Genomic DNA, 24,853 nt, shown 5'->3' with positions numbered 1-24,853 from the left:
GGTTCTACATTTTCTGTTAATTTTTTTGTTTTCCGTGATGTTTTGATTTCTCGATTATTCGATTTTGCAAGTTCTCGGTTTAGATTTTTTGGTTTTCCAATTCTTCGATTTTTAAATTGTTTAATTTCTCGATTTATAGATGTTTTAATTTTTCGGTTTACCGATTTTTTTCATTTAAAATGTTTCAATTTTTCAATTTTGGTGTAATTTGAAAACGGTATTAATAATACATTTAGGCGAATAAACTAATAGACGGGCTTGATAAGCCTTGTTTCCTCTACAGTGTTTAAATTGTGTTTGAATAATATAATAATTATCTCGAATATTAAAATGAATATGTCAAAAGAAAACGAGAAATGGGGAAAAAATAACACTCGTTTTGTATTTGTATAATAGTTTATTTACCCTAATCCCTTAATAATGTACATTGACTGCAGATCAGAATGTATAAGTATGGGATCAAGATCGGAGCGACAAATAACCGTTCCAGCAATTATTGCCCCGCCCTGGACATATCATTGTAAATTGACTAGAGTGACAGAAACATTTTGGGAATGCATTTCAACATATGTACACCGTCGTGGAGACTCGACACTTCCATATTTACATACACTATTTACAACAATGTTGGCAAAAATAATTTAACGACAGTCGAAAGTGCAGTTACCACTCAGTCGGAAGAAAAAAAAAAAAAATCGCAACTACCAACTGCACGCCAAAATACAAAAAGGATGGGCTCGTCGCCTAACCTCAAACGTCAGGAAATAAAAACAGGCACTATTCTACCACTGTTCATTTGACAAAAAAAGACTCCTTTTCGATCGATTTGGTTAACTCCGCTTAAATAATACTCTGAAACACGACAACTCAAAAATAAAATATTGCGGTTACACTATACTTTAAGATCACAGTAAAATGCAATACTGGGAAAAAACCGGTCAGAATCGCCCACGTACCTCGCGGTGGGCGATTATGACCTCCGAGAGCTCCTCGTTCATAACAACTCTTCGCTTCGTCACGACTTCAATAATTTAAAAAATAGATCATAAGCACATTCTTCCATCGCACATACATTTGTACACGGTTTTGCTTAGCCAAAACCTTCAAGGCAAAATTGCACACATAGAGGGGTTTTTTTCGCTCATTAAAACACCGATTCGGCCGACCGAGACAGGTGAATCGGGTGAGAGGGACTGCGCGCTAGCCGCTTCTTCGGCAACTTGTCGAAGAAGTTCGCCAGTCGAACGAAATCCGGCCGGTCCTCCTCGCGAAACGACCAACACAGCATCAATATATCCTAAAACGACGACGAAAATTGCGTCACAATTCATCCAGGTAAACCCACCATGGACTCACCTTAACGTCTCGAGAAGCTTGGAGATTTGCTAAAGGCTGCTTCATACCCTTACCCACCTGCCAGATTATTGCCTCGGGTGGTTGCGTTTTAAAAGGCCACTCGCTGCACAACAACTCGTACCACACGGTCCTAAAACCCACTTTAAACTCTACATAGTTACAAAATTTTCTCTAGTACCCGAAAGCGTAAACATCCGACGACTTGCTGAAAGGCAGCTCTTCAGCGTGCAATTGATGAGCGTGCAGTTTTCGGATAATTTCAGGTGATAAGTAGCACAGCCAACCGGGAGGTATCCACAAACTGTCGTTTTTGCTGAAACATACACAATCAACAAACAACTAAGGCGACTTTCGCTTGAAATACCGATTCCCGAAACACAGTTTGGTCACGCTGAACAACCCAAAGTCCGTAATGACGACCTTCCCGTTATCTAAAAAAATGTTTTTGCTTTTCAAATCTTTGTGGATGATGCCGCGCGCGTGCAAGTAGCCCATTCCCTGGAAAAAAGTTGGCGTTTACCGAACAGATGGAGCGATGGTGTGGGCGTACCTGCGAGATCTGCTGCGCCACCACGGTCGTTTTGTTCATGTTGAACTTGTCCTTCCTCAGGTGGAGGTGCGTGTATAGGGTCATCCCCTTGCTCAGGCTCGTCACGATGGCCAGCTTCGGGGGCTGCATGCACGCCCCCATGAACAAAATGACGTTTTCGTGGCGCGTCTTCCTGAACATCGAGACCTCGCTTTTGAATTGCTCGAGCGCCTTCTCGTCGTTGAGGTGGCTCATGTTGAGCACCTTGACGGCGACGTCGCCGTGCCAGTAGCCGCGGTACACGGTGCCGAAGCGGCCCGTGCCGATGACGTCGCCCATTCGCAGCTCCTCGTACGGGATGTCCCATTCCCTCATCGACATCTGCAACCATGTTGTTTTGTTATCTGGTTGTCTCAACCTAACCTCAAAAATTCGTTGTCTCATATTTTTGGCGTGGTTTTGACTGATTAAAGGCGCTATTTTGACTACTACTTGCTTATAAAAGATTCTGTACGAAAAGTTAAACTTAGCCCCGCCCACCCACCCGTCCTCTCATTTTTGTCTTCAGAAATAAGAAATAAATGTTTTAGCAAATAAGTAGTACAACAAAAAAATTACGATTAAGGCTTTCTTTAACAGCTTCCGTTCTATTAGAAAAGAACGTATAATTCATTGATTTTGGATGTTGTAATTCACATTTGGTTAATTGTAACTTGTCTAGATCTAATGGAGGCTCAGCATCCCCTAGCCTCCCCCTAGCTAGGGGTTATGAAATATCGAGAAAATATTAAAGTACCAAATTGCCCGATGGACTCCATTACTGTACGTCCTTGGGTTATCCTCGATAAGAAAAACAACTTGGAAGTGTTAATGTTTATACATCGGAAGAATGTCACGTAGAAATTAGTTTGATTTGAATGAGTTCGTCCCCTCAAAATAGAGGATTAAAAATATGAAGTAGTAAACTAAAATCGACAAAATGTTCTGAATATCATTATTACAACTCTTATTAAATAAAGACGTTTGTATTTTCGTCAATTTTTGGAATTAAAAGTTTTTTCATTTTTCAAATTTTCCATTTTCGGGATTTTAAAGTTTTTGATTTCTCGATTTTTCCAATTCTGGATTTCCGAATTTTTCTATTTTTCAGTTCTTCAATTTTTCGATTTTCCAGGTTTTTGATTTTTTAAATTTCAGAGTTCTGGATTTCTCGATTTTTCATTTTGATTTTTGAAATTTTGGATTTTTAGATTAAAAAATTTTCAAATTTTCGATTTTTTGATGTTTCGTTTCGTCCCTTTTCGATTTTTAAGTTTGTCAATTTTTCGAATTTCAAAATTTTCGATTTTTCAAATTTTCAGTTTCTCAATTTTATTTATTCTTCGATGTCTCGATTTCCCGATATTTCAGTGTTACGATTTTTCAATTTTTTGATTCGTCGATTTTTGGGTTTAAAAGTTTTTTCATTTTTCAAATTTTCCGTTTTCGGGCTTCCTAAGTTTTTGATTTCTCGATTTTTCCAATTCTGGATTTCTCGATTAATCGACTTTACGCCTTTTCGATTTCGATTTCCCGATTTTTGGGTTTCGATTTCCCGATTTTTCGATTTTTTGATTTTCTCATTTCTAAATTTCTCGACTTTTTGGTGTTTCCATTTCTCGATTTTCCAGGTTTTTGATTTTTTAAATTTCAGAGTTCCAGAGTTCTGGATTTCTCAATTTTTCATTTTGATTTTTGAAATTTTGGATTTTAAGATTAAAAAAATTTTCCAATTTTCGATTTTTTGATGTTTCGGTTCTTCGACTTCTCCCTTTTCGATTTTTAAGTTTGTCAATTTTCCGATTTTCAACATTTTCGATTTTTCAAATTTTCATTCTCAATTTTATTTATTCTTCGGTTTCTCGATTTCTCGATATTTCAGTATTACGATTTTTCAATTTTTTGAATCGTCGATTTTTGGACTTCACAGTTTTTTCATTTTTCAAATTTTCTAATCTGGATTTCTCGATTAATCGACTTTATGCCTTTTATCTCCCGATTTTTGGATTTTATCATTTCTAAGTTTTTCGACTTTACAATGTTTCCATTTCTCGATTTTTCAGTTAATCAATTTTTCGATTTTTCAGGTTTTTAATTTTCCAATATTTTGATTTTTACTTTTTTGTGTCTCATTTCTCAGTTTCTCGATTTTTCGATTTTTTAATTTCTCAGTTTTTCAATTTTTCGATTTCTAAAATTTTCTATTTCTCCATTTTTTGACATTTCAATGTCTTTATTTTTTGATTTTCCATTTCTCGATTTCCCGACTTTTTGATGTTTTGATTTCCGAATTTTTCTATTTTTCAGTTCTTCAATTTTTCTATTTTTCCAAGTTTTTGATTTTTCAGTTTTTTTCATTTTTTAAATTTCAGAGTTCCGGATTTCTCGACTTTTCATTTTAATTTTTGAAATTTTTGATTTTAAGATTAAAAAATATTAAAATTTTCGATTTTTTGATGTTTCGGTTCTTCGACTTCTCCGTTTTAGATTTTTAAGTTTGTCAACTTTTCGATTTTCAAAATTTTCGATTTTTAAAATTTTCGATTTTCCAAATTTTCAATTTTTGCATGTTTTGACATTTGAATTTCTTTATTTTTTGATTTTCCCACTTCTCGATTTCCCAACTTTTCGATGTTTTGATTTCCGAATTTTTCTATTTTTCAGTTCTTCAATTTTTCCATTTTCCAAGTTTTTGATTTTTCAATTTTTTTGATTTTTTAAATTTCAGAGTTCCGGATTTCTCGACTTTTCATTTTGATTTTTTGATGTTTCGGTTCTCGACTTCTCCGTTTTAGAGTTTTAAGTTCGTCAATTTTTCGATTTTCAAAATTTTCGATTTTTCAAATTTTCAATTTTTGCATGTTTTGACATTTCAATTTCTTTATTTTTTGATTTTCCATTTCTCGATTTCCAGACTTTTTGATGTTTTGATTTCCGAATTTTTCTATTTTTTAGTTCTTCAATTTTTCTATTTTTCCACTTTCCAAGTTTTTGATTTTTCAGTTTTTTTTGATTTTTTAAATTTCAGAGTTCCGGATTTCTCGACTATTCATTTTGATTTTTGAAATTTTTGATTTTAACATAAAAAAATTTTCAAATTTTCGATTTTTTGATGTTTCGGTTCTTCGACTTCTCCGTGTTAGATTTTTAAGTTTGTCAATTTTTCTATTTTCAAAATTTTCGATTTTACAAATTTTCAATTTTTCCATGTTTTGACACTTCAATTTCTTTATTTTTTGATTTTCCCATTTCTCGATTTCCCGACTTTTAGATGTTTTGATTTCCGAATTTTTCTATTTTTCAGTTCTTCAATTTTTCTATTTTTCCATTTTCCAAGTTTTTGATTTTCCAATTTTTTTGATTTTTTAAATTTTACTTTAAGATTAAAAAATTTTCAATTTTTCGATTTTTCAAATTTTCAATTTTTGCATGTTTGACATTTCAATTTCTTTATTTTTTGATTTTCCCTTTTCTCGATTTCCCTACTTCGACGTTTAGATTTACGAATTTTTCGATTTTTCAGTTCCTCAATTTTTCTATTTTTAAATTTTCCAAGTTTTTGATTTTTTAAATTTCAGAGTTCCGGATTTCTCGACTTTTCATTTTGATTTTTTAAATTTTAGATTTTAAGATTAAAAAATTTTCAAATATTCGATTTTTTGGGGTTTCGGATCTTCGACTTCTCCGTTTTAGATTTTTAAGTTCGTCAATTTTTCGATTTTCAAAATGTTCGACTTTTCAAATTTTCAGTTCCTCAATTTTATTTATTCTTCGATTTCTCGATTTCCCGATATCTCAGTATCACGAGTTTTCAATTTTTTGGTTCTTCCATTTTTCGATTTAAATTTTTTTTTATTTTTCAAATTTTCAATTTATTAGTTTTTGATTTCTCGATTTGCGACTTTTCGACTTCCATTTCTCGATTTTTCGATTTTCCATTTGTTCAATTCTTCAATTTTTCAACTTTTGATTTTTTACTTTGTTGATTTTTCAATTTTCAATTTCTCGTTTCCTCAGTTTCTCAATTTTTCGATTTTTTTGTTTCGATTTCTCAATTTTTTAATTCTTATTCTTCATTTTTTTGATATTTTTATTGTTCAGGTATTTAAATTTTTAATTTTTCGATTTGTAGATTTCTCAATTTTTTAATTTTTTGTTTTTTGATATTTCGGTTTTAAATTTTCAAATTTCGGACTTTTTGATGTTTCAGTTTGTCGATTTTGGATTTTTCAATTTTGCGATTCGTGGATTTATCGAGATTTCGATGTTTCGATTTTTCAATTTCCCGTCGAAGTCGAAATAACCCAAACAAAAAATTAAAAACTGAAGAATTTTAATTTCAAAAATCGAAAAATTGAAAAATGAAAAAATCGGGAAATTGAACAATCGAAATCTCGATAAAGAAATTGAAAAAATTAAAATTAAAAAATTCGAAAAATTGAAAAATCGAAAAATGAAATATTTTAAAAATCGAAAGATCGACAAATCGAAACATTAACAGAAAAGAAAAATATAGAAGTTAAAAAAGTTAAAGTGAAAAAATTAAATCATCGAAAAATTAAAAAATCTAGAAACTCAAAAATTCCGAAAACTGAAATACTGAAACTTTGAGAAATCGAAACATCAAAAAAACAAAATCGAAAAATGTAAAATTTAAATAATAATCGAAAACTGAAAAATCAAAAAACGGGAAATCGAAAATTCCAAAATTTGTAAAATTGAAACTGAAAATTCGAAAAATTGGCAAATTCAAAAACTTAAAAATCGTAAAGCCGGAAAAACGAAAAACCGAATAACTGAAAAATTGTAACATCGAGAACTCAAAAAATCGAAATAACCCAAACGAAAACTAAAGAATTGAAAAAATCGATAAATCGAGAAATTGGAAAATTCAAAAAAATTGAAATCATCATTTTTTTATGAGCGAATACATTTTGATCAAAAATTTACCATTTTTGAGTCACCTGTATATGCAAATCCAAAAAATATGAATGGAATGATAAATCACAAGTACAGACTCATCATATTTTGTCCAATTTACTTTTGGAGATTATCTGTCTAATAAAAATCGGAACGGCAGACAGACGAACAGACAGACAGACAGACGGAAACGGGAGTCGGCCGACGGACTCAATCACGATACTTCCTTTGCTTACTCTCGGGAAGTCAAAACCATCAGAATTCAGATATGGCGGGTGGGCGGGGCTTATATTTCGCCTTTTTTTCTGGGGCGGAGCCTAATTGCAAAATCGATATTTCCTTACACAAATTTTCCATTTTAAACACGTTGTAAGTTTCATGTTGCGAAAAGACGTCCACACATATTAAAACAAAAAGGAAAAATGTAGGCCCGCCCACCCACCCTGTCTCAAGTGTAATGAATTTTTTTATTCACCGTGAACCAAGAGGGTGAAGTTTAACTGCAAAATACTTATTTAGAAATTAAAAACATGTTTTTGAGTATCGTGTTGTTCAAAGAACACTATGAAAATTAAGGAAAATAGGCAAAATATAAACCCCGCCCACCCACCCCATCTCAATTGTGATCAAATTTCTTGTGGAGAAATACGGATTTTGCAGTTAAATTTCGCTCCTTTGGCTCTCAACAATTAAAAAAAATCATCACAATAGCGATAGGGCGGGTGGGCGGGGCTTATATTTTGTTTTTTTTTTTAATATATGTAGTCGTCTTTTTAGAACAAAAAACTTAAAACATGTTTAAAACTGTAAATTCTTGTAGACAAATATGATTTGCAATTAAGCCCCGCCCCTCGATATGACAACGAATGAAAAATTCGTCACAAGTGAGAATTAACAGCTCGGGGGGTATGGGTGGGGCCTAATATTTGACTTTAGAACACGATACTAAAAAACATGTTTTTAATTTGTCGTACTGAAATAACGGTTTTGCAGTTAAGCTCCGCCCTCTTGGTTCACGATGAATATAAAAATCATCAGAATTGAGATCGGGTGGGTGGGTGGGGCTTATATTTTGCTTGTTTTTCTTAATATACATAGCCATCTTTTCACAACAAGAAACTTAGAACATGGTTAAAATGGCACATTTTTGCAAGGAAATATGTATTTTTCAATTATGGGGCGGAGCCTAATGGCAAAATCGATATTTCCTTACACAAATTTTCCATTTTAAACACGTAAGTTTCATGTTGCGAAAAGAAGTCCACACATATTAAAACAAAAAGGCAAAATATAAACCCGCCCACCCGCCCTGTCTCAAGTGTGATGATTTTTTTTATTCACCGTGAACCAAGAGGGCGGAGTTTAACTGCAAAATACTTATTTCTCTGAGAGAAATTAAAAACATGTTTTTGAGTATCGTGATGTTCAAAGAACACTATAAAAATTAAGAAAAATAGGCAAAATATAAACCCCGCCCACCCACTCCACCTCAATTGTGATGAAATTTTTTGTGGAGAAATAATACGGATTTTGCAGTTAAATTCCGCTCCTTTGTCTCAACAATTAAAAAAATCATCACAATAGTGACAGGGCGGGTGGGCGGGGCTTATATTTTGCTTTTTTTTTAATGTACGTAGTTATCTTTTCAGAACAAGAAACGTAAAACATTTAAAATAGTAAATTAAGCCCCGCCCCTCGATTTGTCAACGAATGAAAAATTCGTCACAAGTGAGAATTAACATCGGGGCGGGTATGGGTGGGGCCTAATATTTGACTTTACTTTTTTCTTAATACACATAGTAGTCTTTGAACAACACGATACTAAAAAACATGTTTTTAATTTCTCGCAGAGAAATAAGGATTTTGCACTTAAACTACGCCCTTTTTTCTCAAGACGAATAAAAAAAAATCATCACAATTGAGATTTTGCTTATATTTTGCTTTTTTTTTTCTTAATATACATACCCATCTTTTCACAACAAGAAACTTAAAACATAGTTAAAATGATACATTTTTGCAAGGAAATATGGATTTTGCAATTGTGGGGCGCGATATTTCCTTATATGTACTAATTTTCCATTTAAAACAAGTTTTAAGTTTCTTGTTGTGATAAGAAATCTACACATATTGAAACAAAAAGAAAAAAACAAAGAATATATGTAGGTTTATTAAGAAAAAAAGGCAAAATATAAACCCCGCCCACCCACCCTATCTCAATTGTGATGAAGTTTCTTGTAGAGGAATAATAAGGATTTTGCAATTAAATTTCTCTCCTTTGGCTCTCGAAAATTAAAAAAAAATTGTCACAATAGAGACAGGGTGGGTGGGCGGGGCTTATATTTTGTTTTTTTTTCTTAATATACCTAATCGTCTTTTCAAAACAAGAAACTTAAAACATGTTTAAAACGGTAAATTCTTGTAGACAAATATGGATTTTGCAATTAAGCCCCGCCCCTCGATCTGACAACGAATGAAAAATTCATCACAAGTGAGAATTAACATTGGGGCGGATACTAAAAATCATGTTTTTAATTTGTCGTAGGTAAATAAGGCTTTTGCAGTTAAGCTCCGCCCTCTTGGCTCACAATGAATATAAAAATCATCAGAATTGAGATCGGGTGGGTGGGCGGGGCTTATATTTTGCCTGTTTTTCTTAATATACATAGCCATTTTTTCACAACAAGAAATTTAAAACATAATTAAAATGGTACATTTTTGCAAGGAAATATGGATTTTGCAATTGTGGGGCGCGGTATTTCCTTATACTAATTTTCCATTTCAAACACGTTTTAAGTTTCTTGTTATGAAAAGAAGTCTACACATATTAAAACAAAAAGGCAAAATGTAGGCCCGCCCACCCCCCCTATCTCAATTGTGATGATTTTTTTATTCGCCGTGAATCAAGAGGGCGGAGCTTAACTGCAAAATAGTTATTTCTTTACAAGAAATTAAAAACATGTTTTTGAGTATCGTATCGTTCAACGAATACAATGTATATTAAGAAAAAAATTGTGATGACCTTTTTTATTTTTAAACGCCGCAAATAACGACGAAAAAGCCTTTTTATGCTGAATATCATTCAAAATTACAATCGAAAAGTACGGTGTCGGAATTTTCTTCACCGAAAGGATACGAATTTCGTAAAAAAACACTTAGGGCCCTGCGATGTTCGAATAAATAAATTAAGGAACGATTAAAAGTCAAAATTTGAAATTTAAAAAACCCAAAAGAAGGCATGTGGTCTTTGGTAACTAATATCTCTTGTGGTGTCCCAGTTTGAATTCAAATTTCGCGCCTACAAGAAAAAGCAACGTCGCGAAACGGGCGGCGGGTCGACTTCTCCAAGTTATCAGTTTGTAAATATTTTAAAAGAATTAGCACACTTAATACATAATCCTATTTTTGTCCAACAAATCTTCTTAAAAAAATAAACTCATCAGTAGAAGGTGTTTGAAAATATAAAAACAGTTTGTTATTTTTTTTGTTCGTATTTTCACACTTTGTTATTTCAATTGCGACTACTATAAACATCAAATTTTTGAGGTTAGCGCGATCAATTTCAACCCCACTTACGCTGTTCTGCCTCGGCCAGCGGTGGCCGTCGGTGACGGTCTCCGTGTCCGACACCTGGCTCTCCTGCGAGTCCACCCGCACCGGCGTCCGCTCTGAGTCTGTGCTCGCCCCAGAAGCCGATGGCGTGCGGTTCGCCGGGAGGTGTGCGACCACGACGTCGTGGTGGTGCGCGTTCACCGGGTGCGTCTCGACCGTGAAGTCGTTCGGCTCGCTCTGCGACAAATCTGCCAACAAATTCGTTACAGCGTCTACCAATCTCGTCGTACCAGGAAAGTGGAACTGTTGTTGTTTCTGACTAGCGTGGGGTGTCGGTATGCTCTGCACGGCGGGACTGGAAGGGGTTGAGCTGTTGCAACTCGACGTGTTCGAGCTGGAGTCGGGGGGCTGCAATCAACACCTGATTTAGCAGAACCTAGTGCGTCATCCGGCGAAAAAATAACCAGACGACTGTGTACACAGTTTAGATAACGTGTTTATAAATCCACGTGTTGAGTCGGATTTGTTTAGCAAACTTTCGCTGATTTAGCGACTTCTACCCACCGGAAACTGCGGAATGTTGATCGAGGGCTGCGGGTGCGACTTCTTCCTCCTGTTGAAGTTGATGATGTTCTTCGTGTTGCTCGCTTTGCCCATGATTGGAGACGAGAAGAACTGGCCGTCGCAAGATAGTTTTTTCTTGAACTCGTCGAGGAACTCCGGCGGGAGGCCGCACGACGGCGTCACCCTCTCCTCGCAGTCCCGGTGACAGGTGTACTTGCACTCCTTGCACTTCAACCCCGTGCCGAAATAAATCTGCTTCTGGCAGTAGCCGCACGTCGCCATCATCTTGAACGTCTTGGTGAACCTGTGGTTGATCTGGTGCGTCATGTTCCTCACTACGGGAGTAGGGGTCCGGGGGGACTTGGGCACTTGTAGACTCGTCGCGGCTGAAACCTCACCTCAATACGGCCCTCCAACCACCCGATTTACTCACATTTGTAGCTATTGTCGTCGCTGTCCGTCCCTGCGTTGTACGGGGGCGACTTAATCGGACTAGTCAGGATCGGACTCGGCGAATCCGTGTCGGGACCCGGCTCGGTGGGCAAGCGCGACCTCTTCCCCGACGGCTTCTCGGAATTGACGATCTCCCCGTTGTCGCCCTTGGCCAACTGCGACTCGTGCGACTTGCTCTTCGTCAAGGGGAAAGAGTCGGCCAACAAAGCCGCACTCTGGATGCCGGTGAGGTGCTTGCGTCGCGGCGGCGGCGTCGTCGGAAACTTCATTCCTAGAAGGCGGCGAATGGTCAAACGATCGAGACTAAGGGCCGGTTTATCAATGCTCAGTTAAAAGTGTCTGTTAAGTAACTCTCAGATAAGGGTAACCAGCAGTTAACGGAGGTAAAGTGTTTATCACTGCACGATGTTTCTTCCAGTTTCGTAGCTCGAAGTTTAGTTGGTAACGCTCACCCCACTGGAAATGAGTTGTGATTGGTCAGCTCAAAACTACCCCGACCTTGAAAGTTCCATCAGATTCGATCCGCTGTCGGTATTCAACGATTGTATATCGCGTTTCACGTGATCAATCATGAAAAAGCAAAATTTAGCATTAGAAAAAAATTGGTCTCAAGAGTTTAGACAGTACTTCCCTCGCTGTCGGAAACTTGACGACTGCATGCCTATTGTGTTTTTTTCTCATTACATTTTTGTAGTGGGAATTTAAAAAAAAATTGCGATGACGTCATCAACATTTTTGCAAGGACACGTATATCAGTTGGGATAGATGTAGTGTAATACTAAGAATAAAATTATTGTATTCCCAAATTTTCGGGAAAATGAATTGGGTCGTTTTGAATATTGATTTGTAATAATCAATAAAATAACGAAACAATTTACTCACTTATACGTATCAGAGGCAACTGAAAATCGTGTATGTATAAACATTCTTAATTTAAGATGACAGGCGTAACAGCATACGTGAGAGTCAAACAGAGAAACTGTAAACAAAACGACCATCGGTTTTATTGCTTCGACTTCCGCTTATTATATAAAATATTGGGTTTTATTTTAATTCTTGACGGTGAAATTCACAATTGGTTGATTATAAACATGTCTATTTCACATTCGCGGAACCAAGTGAGCGCATAAAACAAATGCAGGTCTGTAATGTTAAAGTCGATGTAAATAAGCGTGCTACCCTTATGTTTCAACCGAGTTTTTCCTTTAACAAATTTTGTGTCTACCAAATTGGGTTGGTTGGGGTGTAATACTAATAATAAGTGTTGCCTTTAATTTAATCAATAAAATAAATTGACTTGATTAATTTTTTTGAACCACCTCTTAAGAAAATCTAAAAAATATGAATGGAATGATAAATCACAAGTACAAACTCATCATATTTTTTGCATTATAGATAGGATTTATTCAGCAAAATTTAAGGGTGACGTCATCAATTTTTTTAGGAGGGATGAACAAATACATTTTGAACAAAAGTTTACCATGCTTATAATAACTTTAAAATATTCCCAAGATTTCAAAGCATTCGGTTTTGTGATTCCTGATTAAATCGATAAAATAAATTCACGCCTTCATTAATTTTTTTGAGTCACCCTGCATATGCAAATCCAAAAATATAAATGGAATGATAAATCACAAGTACAGACTCATCATATTTTGTACATTTTAGATACGATTTATTCGGCAAACTTTTGAGCTGACGTCATCAGTTTTTTGTAGAAGATAACCAAATATATTTTGACTAAAAATTTATTATGCTCTTTATAACCTTAAAACATCTGCAAGATTTCAAAGCATTCGGTTTTGTAGTTCCTGATTAAATCAATAAAATAAATTTACGCATTCATTAATTTTTTTGAGTCACCCTGTATATGCAAATCGAAAAAATTTGAATGGAATGATAAATCACAAGAAGAGACTCACCATATTTTGTACATTTTAGATAGGATTTATTCAGCAAAATTTTGTGGTGACGTCATAATTTTTTTAGGGGGGACGACCAAATACGTTTTGATCAAAAATTTACCATGCTTATGATAATTTTAAAATATCTTCAAGATTTCGAAGCATTCGGTGTTGTAGTTCCTGAGTAAATCAGTAAAATAAATTTACACTTTCATTTATTTTCTTGAATCACCCTGTATATGCAAATCCAAAAAATATGAATGGAGTGATAGATCACAAGTACAGACTGATCATATTTTGTACATTTTAGATATGATTTATTCGGCAAACTTTCGAGCTGACGTCATCAAGTTTTTGGAGGGGATAAGCAAATATATTTTGACTAAACATTTATTATGCTCTTTATGACCTTAAAACATCTGCAAGATTTCAGAGCATTCGGTTTTGTAGTTCCTGATTAAATCAATAAAATATATTTACGCATTCATTAATTTTTTTGAGTCACCCTGTATATGCAAATCCAAAAAATATGAATGGAGTGATAGATCACAAGTACAGACTCATCATATTTTGTACATTTTAGATATGATTTATTCCACAAACTTTTGAACTGACGTCATCAAGTTTTTGGAGGGGACAAGCAAATATTTTTTGACTAAAGATTTATGATGCTCTTTATAGCCTTAAAACATCTGCAACATTTCAAAGCATTCTGGTTAGCAGATTAAAAATTAAATTTCAAAATGTTGTTTTATATTTTTGATTTTTTTTCCAAAAATCTGGACGTTTCGGGTGAAAAGTCGATTCAGAGTTGTAAACTACATGTGTAGGACTATGTTATTTTATACAATTGAAAACCCATTTACTATGTACAATTTTGAAGTGACGTCATCGCATTAGTGGTGGGGATGATTAGACAAATTTTGGTTAGCGTTTTACCATCTACATGATATTCTTAATATAAGTACAAAATTTCACAACAATCGGTCGAGTACTTTCGGAGATTATCTGTCTAATAAAAATCCGGGACGGCAGACGGACAGACAGACGGACGGACAGACGGACAGCCAGACGGAAATGGGAGACCTATTTCTTCGTCTTCTAGGGGTCATGAAAGATCGAGAAAACGTAAAAGTAGAGAGTCGGCCGACGGACTCGATTACAATACTTCCTTTGCTTACGCTCGGGAAGTAAAAGTATTGGAAATTAAAAATGAAAAAGTAGGTACACCTATAAATAAATACACAGAGATCGAAAAAGAAATTAGTCAAAGTTGGCCATCCACGAAAAGGCGTTTGTCTTAGTTTAAAATAATTTTTTATTAATCGTCACGTCGACAAAAGTAATTTGCACTGTTATCAAACGAAATTAAAGCTTTTTTGTTGTTAGAATCTTCAGAAATGGGATAAATTTTACACAAAATTGGAAAACGGTGATTTTAATTCATTCTTATGTGTTTGAAAAGTAGGCGTCATAATTCTAATTTTAAACTGTCAATTTGACATTTAAAAAAAAAAATTAAATTACCCTACCACCGTGATTACGACAAACGCCTTGTCGTGCATGGCCTACTTCGATTGATTTCCTTTTCGATCTCGCGGTATTATTAGATAGGTTTTTAATTTTTGGTACAATCGCACGCAAATGTTTTGAGCCTATGGGCGGATCATTTTTGCCTGTCGTCACCGAAGGAGGCGGTCCAAATCGTCCAAGGGCAGAATTTGTAGGTAGGCTCAAACTACAACGAAATTTACGTGTTGACCAAATTCTTACCCTGAATTAGTTTTAATTTTATAAATACCCTATCTAAAATGTTCAGAATATGATGAGTCTATACTTTTTGATTTACCATTCCATTAATATTTTTTGAATTTGTTTATACAGGGTGACTCAAAAAAAATAATGACTGAGTCAATTTATTTTATTGAAGAAATCAAGAATTGCAAACACGGACATTGTTTGAAGTGTATTACATTTCAAAAAGCAAAAAAAATGTTCAGTTTATAAACTTCATAATTTTGGTTTAAAGTTTATCAATCATATTTGACGCTTTATTTTATCCGTTCCATTTGTTATCCTTTACAGCTTTGTTGTGACCACTGAATTATACAAAGAGTAAATTTTGAAATGGAACGAAAGTCGAAGAATACTTTCAAAGCCACGATCAAAATGTATTTGCTTATCTTCGCCAAAAAATGCATGACGTCATCGCAAAATTTGATATGATGAGTCTATACCTTTTTATTAGATTTTTCAGTTTCCATTTTTCTATCAACTTTTCGATTTTATTACTTTCCAATTTTCTGATTTTTCAAGTTTGCGGTATTTTGAATTTTCGAGTTTTCAGTTTTTTCGTTTTTCGATTTTTTAATTTTTCGTTTTTTTGATTTTTCGATGTTTCGTCTTTCCATTTTTAGATTTTTGGATTTTTCTGTTCGTCAGCTTTTCGACTTTGCAATTTTTTTGCATTTTTCGATTATATTTTACTTTCCGATTTTTTTTATTTTTGAATTCTCGATTTTTCAATTTTCCGGTTTTTTAATTCTTCTATTCTCGATTTTTCGATTTTCCATTAATCACTAAATTTTCCATTTTTCGGTTGTTTTATTTTTCGACCTTCGATTTTTCAACTTTCGATTATTCGATTTTCCATTTTCTGATTTTACGATTTTTCGATTTGCGATTTTCGTTTTTCCGCTTTTGTGGTTTTTAGATTTTTCTGTTTGTTTCAGTTTTTATGGTTCTGCAATTTGTTTTATTTTTCCATTTTTCGATTATTTTACTTTCCGATAGTTTGGTTTTTGAATTTTCGGTTTTTCCATTTTTCGATTTGGGATTTTTCAATTTTTCGGTTTTTTAATTTTTCATATTTCGATTTTCGATTTTTCAGATTGGTGGATTTGTGTCCGTTATTTCGATTTTTAGAATATTGATTAATCGAATTTTCGATTTTTGAGCATTTCGATTTTTCGATTATTATTTTTACGATTTTTCAAAATCTCGATATTCGAGTTTTCGATTTTCCATTTTTCAAATTTTCAATTTTTAATTTTGCTTTTTTCGATTGTTGCTTTTTAGAATTTTCCCTTCTTCAGCTTTTAGATTTCAATTTTGTTAGGTTCCGATTTTCCACTTTTCGATTTATTTATTTTTTTTCGATCGTGGTTTTTTCGATTTTCATTTTTCCGATTTTTTGATTTTTCAATTTTTAGGCCTTGCAATTTTTTTACCTTTCGCTTTTTCGAGTATTTGTTTCATCGAATTTTCGATTTTTCGGTTTTTCCATTTTCCGATTTTCCATTTTTAGATATTTTTCGATTTTTTTTGATTTTTCGATTTTTCTGTTCGTCAGTTTTCTATTATTTTAGTTTTGGATTATTCGATTTTTGAATTTTGTTTTTTTTTCATTTTTCGATTTCCGATTTTTTAATTTTTCGATTTTTCGGTTTTTTAATTTGTCGATTCTCGATATTCCGATTTTCGATTTTCCAATCTTCGATTTTTCAATTTCCAGTTTTCGATTTTCCACTTTTTGATTTTACGATTTTTCGATTTTTCTGTTCGTCAGTTTTTAGGCTTTGCAATTTGTTTACTTTTCGATTATTTTACTTTCCAATTTTTTGATTTTTGAATTGTTGACTTTTAGAGTTTTCAATATTATGAATTTTACGTATTAGATTCATTGAATTTTCGATTTTCGGTTTTTCCATTTTTAGATTTTTGATTTTCCAGTTTTGTATTTTCAGATTTTCTGTTTTTCGCATATCTGATTTATCAAATTTTCGACTTTTCGGCTTTTCGATTTTTCGATATTTGATTTTCGAATTTTCGATTGTTTAGTTTTCCATTTTTCTGCTTTTAGACTTCAATTTTTTTACTTTTCGATTTTCCAAATTTTCGAGTTTCAATTTTCAGATTTTTGATTTTTCGATTTTCTTTTTAAATCTTTGAATTTTTCGGTTTTGATTTTTCGAATTTTTGATTTTCAATTTTTCCATTCTTCGGTTTTTAGACTTCAATTTTCTTCCTTTTAAATTTTTCGATATTCTATTTTCCGCTTTTCAGAATTTTCGATTTTCAGTTTTCAGACTTTCGATCATTGGAATTTTGGATTTTTCAGTTTTATGATTTTTCGATTTTTAGAAAATTTGAGTAGTCGAATTTTCGATTTTTCAATTCATCGATTTTTCCATGTTCAATTTTTCAATTTAAATTTTGCGATTTTCAATTTGTTCATTGTCGATTTTTATAATTTTCGGTTTTTCAATTTTTCTATTCTCAACTGTTAGACTTCAATTTTGTTACTTCCCGATTTTTTGGTTTTCGATTTTCCAATTTTCAGAATTTCCAAGTTTCTTTATTCAGATTTTCTATTTTCCACTTTTTCGATTTTAAATTTTTCGAATTTTTGTTTTTCCAATTTTTTGCTTTTTCGATTTTTCTGTTCGTTTCAGTTTTTAGACTGCAATTTTTTTGCATTTTTCGATTATATTATCGAAATTAAAAAATCGGAAATCGAAAAATGAAAAAAAAAAAAAACAAAATTCAAAAATCGAATAATCCAAAACTAAAATAATAGAAAAGTGGAAAACTAAAAATTGCAAAGTCTCAAAACTGACGAACAGAAAAATCGAAAAATCAAAAAAATCGAAAAATATCTAAAAATGGAAAATCGGAAAATGGTAAAACCGAAAAATCGAAAACTCGAAAAATCGAAAATTCGATGAAACAAATACTCGAAAAAGCGAAAAGTAAAAAAAATTGCAAGGCGTAAAAATTGAAAAATCAAAAAATCGGAAAACTGAAAATCGAAAAGTGGAAAATCGGAAAGTGACAAAATTGAAATCTAAAAGCTGAAGAAGGGAAAATTCTAAAAAGCAACAATCGAAAAAAGCAAAATTAAAAATTGAAAATTTGAAAAATGGAAAGTCGAAAACTCGAATATCGAGATTTTGAAAAATCGTAAAAATGATAATCGAAAAATCGAAATGCTCAAAAATCGAAAATTCGATTAATCAATATTCTAAAAATCGAAATAACGGACACAAATCCACAAATCTGAAAAATCGAAAATCGAAATATGAAAAATTAAAAATCCGAAAAATTGAAAAATCCCAAATCGAAAAATGGAAAAACCGAAAATTCAAAAATCAAACTATCGGAAAGTAAAATAATCGAAAAATGGAAAAATAAAACAAATTGCAGAACCATAAAAACTGAAACAAACAGAAAAATCTAAAAACCACAAAAGCGGAAAAACGAAAATCGCAAATCGAAAAATCGTAAAATCAGAAAATGGAAAATCGAATAATCGAAAGTTGAAAAATCGAAGGTCGAAAAATAAAACAACCGAAAAATGGAAAATTTAATGATTAATGGAAAATCGAAAAATCGAGAATAGAAGAATTAAAAAACCGGAAAATTGAAAAATCAAGAATTCAAAAATAAAAAAAATCGGAACTTTGCAATTTTTACTTTTCCACTTTTCTATTATTTTAGTTTTGGATTATTCGATTTTTGAATTTTGGTTTTTCTTTCATTTTTCGATTTCCGATTTTTTAATTTTTCGATTTTTCGGTTTTTTAATTTGTCGATTCTCGATATTCCGATTTTCGATTTTTCAATTTCCAGTTTTCGATTTTCCACTTTTTGATTTTACGATTTTTCGATTTTTCTGTTCGTCAGTTTTTAGGCTTTGCAATTTGTTTACTTTTCGATTTTTCGATTATTTTACTTTCCAATTTTTTGATTTTTGAATTGTCGACTTTTAGAGTTTTCAATATTATGAATTTTCGAATTTTCGGTTTTCCTATTTTTCGATTTTTGATTTTTCCATTTTTCGGTTTTTTGATTTTTCAATTCTCGGTTTTTCAATCTTGCAAAGTTTCGATTTTTCAGATTTGTGAATTTCCAGTTTTTCGATCGACCTACATATTAGATTCATTGAATTTTTGATTTTCGGTTTTTCCATTTTTAGATTTTTGATTTTCCAGTTTTGTATTTTCAGATTTTCTGTTTTTCGCATATCTCATTTATCAAATTTTCGATTTTTCGATATTTGATTTTCGAATTTTCGATTGTTCAGTTTTCCATTTTTCAGCTTTTAGACTTCAATTTTTTTACTTTTCGATTTTCCAAATTTTCGAGTTTCAATTTTCAGATTTTTGATTTTTCGATTTTCTTTTTAAATCTTTGAATTTTTCGGTTTTGATTTTTCGAATTTTTAATTTTTTAATTTTTCCAATTTTCTTATTCTCAATTTTTCAAATTTTTGATTTTTATTTGTCTTTTTCCCCTTTTTAAATTTAATTTTCTCGATTTTATTTCATAATTTTTCATTTTTTCAATGCTTCTTTCAATTTTATAATTTTTCGTTAATTCATATTTTCAAATTTACAATCTTTGATTTTTCAATTTTTCGATTTTCCAATTTTTAAATTTTTCAATTTTGTAATTTTTGAATTTCTCAATTATCCGATTTTGCGATTTCTTTAATTTTACAATATTTCGCTTTTTTCGTTTTCGCACTTTTTCGATTTTTCAGTTTCTCAATTTTTAATCTTGCAATTTTTCAAATTTTCGTTTCTTCAATTTTCAGGTTCTGTATTTCCTGTTTTTAGATTTTTCAAAGTTTTCATTCTATACATTATCGTGTTTTCATTTTTGTTTTTTCAATTTTTCGATTTTCCAGTTACTTAATTTTCAATTTTTTAGATTTTCCATGTCTCAATATTTCAAGTTTAATTGTTCGTTTTCTCCATTTTGAAATTTCATTTTCTCGATTTTATTTCACAATCTTTCACTTTTTCAATGCTTCTTTCAATTTTATAATTTTTTGTTTATTATTCAAGTTTTCAAATTTCCATTCTTTGATTTTTCAATTCATCGATTTTCCAATTTTTTAATTTTTCAATTTTGCAATTTTTTAATTTCCCAATTCAATTTTCCGATTTCTTTAATTTTCAACATTTCGATTTTACAATATTTCGGTTTTTCGATTTCGCACTTTTTCAATTTCTCAATTTTTCGTTTCCACAATTTTCCATGTTCTTAATTTCTGTTTATAGATTTTTCAAAGTTTTCATTTTATATTTTTTCGTTTTTTCATTTTTGTTTTTTTATTTTGTCGTTTTGCAATTTTTCGATATTAATATTTTTCATATTTCGATTTTTCAATTTCTCAATTTCTATTTTTCAATTCCTCGATTTTCGAATTTTTTAATTTTTTAATTTTGTAATTTTTGAATTTCTCAATTATCCAATCTTCCAATTTCTTTAATTTTCAATATTTAGCTTTTACAATATTTCGCTTTTTTCGTTTTTTTCAGGTTCTGTATTTCCTGTTTATAGATTTTTCAGTTTTCATTTTATACCTATTAATTTATTCATTTTTGATTTTTCAGTTTTTCGATTTGCAATTTTTTCTACTTCATATATATTGATTATTTTAATTTCCGATTTTTTTTATTTTCGTTTTTGATTTTTTTAATTTTCAATATTACTTTTCGATTTTTCGGTTTTCCCGTTTTTCAATTTTCGATTTTTCGATTTTTGAGGTTTGTGAATTTCCACTTTTCGATCGACCCAGGTATTTGATTCATTGAATTTTCGATTTTTTAATTAGCCATTTTATTTTTTTGACTTTTACGATTCGTATTTTTCTATTTTCTGTTTTTTGCATTTGTGAATTTCATTTTTTCCGATTTTTGATTTTGCGCATATTAATCAAATTTTCAAAAAAGTTACCATGCTTACAAAAACTTCAAAACATCTACAATATTTCAAAGTATTCAATTTTGCTATTCTTGATTTCTTCAATAAAATAAATTGACTCAGTCATTAACTTTTTTGAGACACCCTGTATAACCAAATCTAAAAAATATTAATGCAGTGATAAATCACAAGTATAAAAACTCATCATATTTTATACATTTAAGATAGGATTTATTCTGCAAAATTTTAAGGTGACGTCATAAAAATAAATTTATTTGGATTTGTTAGGTTATGTTGCCACTAACTGGTGGATAACGCTTTAACTGACAGTTTAAACTGTTACTTTAACTTAACTGCGCATTGATAAACCGACCCTAACCACGGGACATGCGTTTACGACAACTTCGACAAAAGCGGTTCGGTTCTCGTCGGCCACGTCCGACAAGGGTCACATGAATTTAGTGCAGACCAAACCAAAACAAATCGAACTGGGAGGTGGTGAACCACGCAAATGCATGACGATCATTCCAAAATAACAATTTAAGTGACGATTTAAATCCCATTTGAACAAATTCGCTCACCTGACCTTGAACCCCACGCCACCGACCCGTACCCTGCGCAACCCGTAAACCCCAGGAACATGCTACCCATGCGTACCTTTCCCCCTGGTTTGGGGCGGGGGAGTAAGGGGAGGCCCAAGCACACAGTGAGCATTCAGAGAATTGATGCTAGACACAGAGGAGGAGGGAGGGATCGCACCTCCGCGACTGTTGAACACACTTAAACTCTCCTCGGACGGGACCGAGGCCCTGGCGGCCCGCGAGCGCCCCGTCCGCGGCGACAGCCCCCCGACTGGCGGCACCGGCGCCGCGACGGGCGCCGCCGGCGCCGCCAGCGTCTTCATCGTCTGCTGCTTCTCGCCGCGGTCCCACGAGTCCCAGTACAGGTTCATATCCGAGTTTTCGTTCTCCCCCTTCTTCAAGACATCTGCGAAACACAAGGTTAGTACAACGAGGGGCACGCGGCGAGCCGCACCTGTGTAGCGCTTCAGGTTGTGGAGGGCGCGGCACAGCCGGTTGAGCTCCTCGGGGGGCGCGTGCTCGTTGAGGATCATCCTCAGCTCGTGCTCGGACTTCTCCTGGAGCTCCTCGATGGTGGCGATCCGGTCGCAGATGCTCTGGATGGAGGCGGCGTTGAGGCCGACCACCTGCAGCCACTGGCGCAGCGACGGGATGTGCTCGACGTCTTTGTCATGTACTTTTAGCTTGGTGACGAGTTGGTTCGAGAAGAGTTTGATGAGTTTGCCCTGAAAATGGGGTTTTGAGGGGCGGTTTGGCGGTGCGGGGTTGGGCTACCTCTAGGGTTCGGATCTCTTGTTGGGTCAGTTCCGCGCTGGTCGCACATTGTGTCCGGAGCCCCTCTAAGCGTTGAGCAGAAACATCAATCATGGATTGAATTATGTGAAGCTCTTTCCTTTCCTGCTCCGTCGCGTCCGCATCGGCCATTACCAATATCACAGTACAGTTACGGGCTAATATTTACATTTATGAATAACATATATATTTACATATCACTATTTTTACAGTTTTTACAGCAAATTAGCGCTGGATTTTTATTCAATCCGATTCTTGTCATCGGCCATCTTTAAACTGAGTGACAGTTTACCGACGGGGTGACAGCGACGGCCGCCAAATTCAAAAAAAGAACAACTGTCACACAAAAAAAAACATTTTACGAAAATTCCGTGAAACAGTCAACTGGTGCGATAGTCCAAACGTGGATTTATCTCTGCACTTGTCGTTTTAATTGTCCGATTTACGAAAAAATCACACTCATTTTTCGACTCAATCGACACACCGGCTGGCCATAGATTAATATAGATGCGACATACAGGCTGATTTTGCAAAACCACCCTTATTGACATTGGAGTCCCCAACCGCCAAAAACAAGCGCGAAATTTAAATAGTTTTTGCATATTTTGTTTAACTAATAAGAATTAATTCTTTATTTGTGTTTTATTCCAAAAAACGTTTTAAACTAAGAATATTGTTGAAATCGTAATAACCCAATGGACTGTTTTAGGGAAAATGTTTGGAAACACTGTTCTATTTTGTGCGAATTTTTAAATGTTTTTAGTGACAATTTATATGATATTAACAGTGAGAAAAAAAAAGAAAAATTCAAAAATCTAGAATTCAAAAACCGAATAACGAAAAATCGAGAAATCGAAAAATCAAAAGATCAAGAAATCGTGGAGTCGAAAATTCGACAATTGAGAAACCGAAATAGGCCAAAATCGAAGGGAAAAATAGGGAAATCGACAACAAAAAGTTAAAAGTTGAAAAATTGGAAAAGCGGAAAAATCAAAAAACGAAAAAATGGAAAACTGGAAAAACTGAGAAACCGAAATAGGCCAAAATAAAAAATTGAAAAACTGATAAATCGAAAACTTGAGCAATCAAATCTCGATAAATCGGGAATGAAAAATGAACAAATCGAAAAATTGAAAAACTGAACATCTAAAACCAGGAAGTCGAAAAATCGAAAGATTAAGAAATATTGAAAAATTAAAATATCAAAAGATTGAAAAATCTAAAATTTAAAAATCTAAAAATTGAAAAATCGAAAAAGTAAAAAGGTAGACACATCGAAAAATCCAGAAGTCAAAAATAGAAAAGCCGAACAACTGAAATATTGAAAAATCCTAAAACTGAAATATCTAAAAATTGAAAAATCGAAAAATCAAAAAAGTGAAGTCGTAAAATGGAAACCTTAAAAAATCGAAAAATTGAAAAATCAAAAACCTGAAAAATCAAAAAATTAAAGAACTGAAGAACAGGAAAATCGAAACATTCGAAGGTCAAGAAATGGGAAAATCGAAACATCGATTGATTGAAAAATCGAAAAATTGAGAGTTTATGAAAGTCAAATTTGAAAAATAAAAAAATCGAAAATTTGACATAATGACAATTGAACAGAAATTCTAAAACCGGGAAGTCGAAAAATCAAAAGATTAAGAAATCGAAACATTTGAAAAATTCGAAAACTTGAAAAATTCAAATATCGAAGAACTGAACTGAAAAATCGAGAAATCAAAAAATCTAAAATTTAAAAACTTAAAAAAACTAAAATTGAAAAATCGAAAAAGTAAAATAATCGACACATCGAAAAATCCAGGAGTCAAAAATCGAAAAGTCGAAGAATCGAAATATTTAAAAATCCCAAAACTGGGATATCGAAAAACTGAAAAATGAAAGAAAAACAGAAAAATGGAAAACCTGAAAAATCCGAAAACTGAGAACCTTAAAGATCGAAAGTCAAGAAATGGGAAAATCAAAACATCGATTAATTGAAAAATCGAAAAATTAACCGTTTATAACAATGTCAAATTTGAAAAATTGAAAAATCGAAAATTTGAAAAAACGACAATTGAAAAATAGAAAATCTAAAACTGGGAAGTCGAAAAATCGATAGATAAATAAGAAATCAAAACATTTGAAAAATTCGAAAACTTAAAAAACGGAAATATCGAAGAACTGAAATGAAAATTCGAGAAATCAAAAAATCTAAAATTTTAAATATTGAAAAATTAAAATATCAAAAAACTGAAAAATCTAAAATATAAAAATCGAAAAATTGAAAAAACGACAATTGAAAAACAGAAAATCTAAAACCCGGAAGTCGAAAAACCAAAAGATTAAGAAATCGAAACATTTGAAAAATTGAAATATGGAAGAGCTGAAATGAAAAATCGAGAAATCGAAAAATCTAAAAGTTTAAATATTGAAAAATTAAAATACAAAAAATTGAAAAATCTAAAATTTTA

At 32.7% G+C, this 24,853-nt stretch overlaps 1 protein-coding gene across 3 annotated transcripts; it reads right to left on the bottom strand.

The window, feature by feature from the left end:
* Nucleotides 1–377: 377 nt before the first annotated feature.
* On the bottom strand, nt 378–22,670 carry LOC135132081 (kinase suppressor of Ras 2). Of its 3 annotated transcripts, XM_064060010.1 has the most exons (12): nt 22,383–22,670; nt 22,063–22,333; nt 21,685–22,014; nt 11,391–11,681; nt 10,958–11,343; nt 10,684–10,801; nt 10,418–10,641; nt 1,907–2,266; nt 1,721–1,854; nt 1,535–1,669; nt 1,357–1,486; nt 378–1,297 (listed from the first exon to the last, which is right to left on the bottom strand). In XM_064060010.1, exons 1-12 carry the CDS (start codon nt 22,530–22,532, stop codon nt 1,145–1,147), a joined length of 2,682 nt encoding a protein of 893 aa, XP_063916080.1. In that variant the 5' UTR covers nt 22,533–22,670; the 3' UTR covers nt 378–1,144. The 3 variants fall into 3 exon arrangements, with proteins under 3 accessions (XP_063916080.1, XP_063916079.1, XP_063916081.1); XM_064060009.1 differs by having other exon boundaries at nt 10,418–10,801; XM_064060011.1 differs by having other exon boundaries at nt 10,418–10,801; nt 21,787–22,014.
* Nucleotides 22,671–24,853: the final 2,183 nt, after the last annotated feature.

This window comes from Zophobas morio, unplaced genomic scaffold, assembly GCF_036711695.1.
Source record: "Zophobas morio isolate AGI-343-1 ecotype UQ-CSIRO unplaced genomic scaffold, CSIRO_AGI_Zmor_V1 ptg000021l, whole genome shotgun sequence".
In the NCBI taxonomy this organism is placed as follows: Eukaryota; Metazoa; Arthropoda; class Insecta; order Coleoptera; family Tenebrionidae; genus Zophobas; species Zophobas morio.
Note: the sequence above shows the minus strand (reverse complement) of the source record. Positions and strands in the feature narration are given on the sequence as shown.

What these genes read in the sequence shown, in the direction of transcription:
- LOC135132081 (XM_064060009.1), bottom strand. Translation starts at nt 22,532, where the DNA reads ATGGCCGATGCGGACGCGACGGAGCAGGAAAGGAAAGAGCTTCACATA. An exon ending in GCTGGCCGAGGCAGAACAGC is followed by an intron (nt 2,267 to 10,417) that starts GTAAGTGGGGTT and finishes ACATGGTTGCAG; the next exon opens with ATGTCGATGAGGGAATGGGA. An exon ending in AAACTGTGTTTCGGGAATCG is followed by an intron (nt 1,670 to 1,720) that starts GTATTTCAAGCG and finishes TGTATGTTTCAG; the next exon opens with CAAAAACGACAGTTTGTGGA.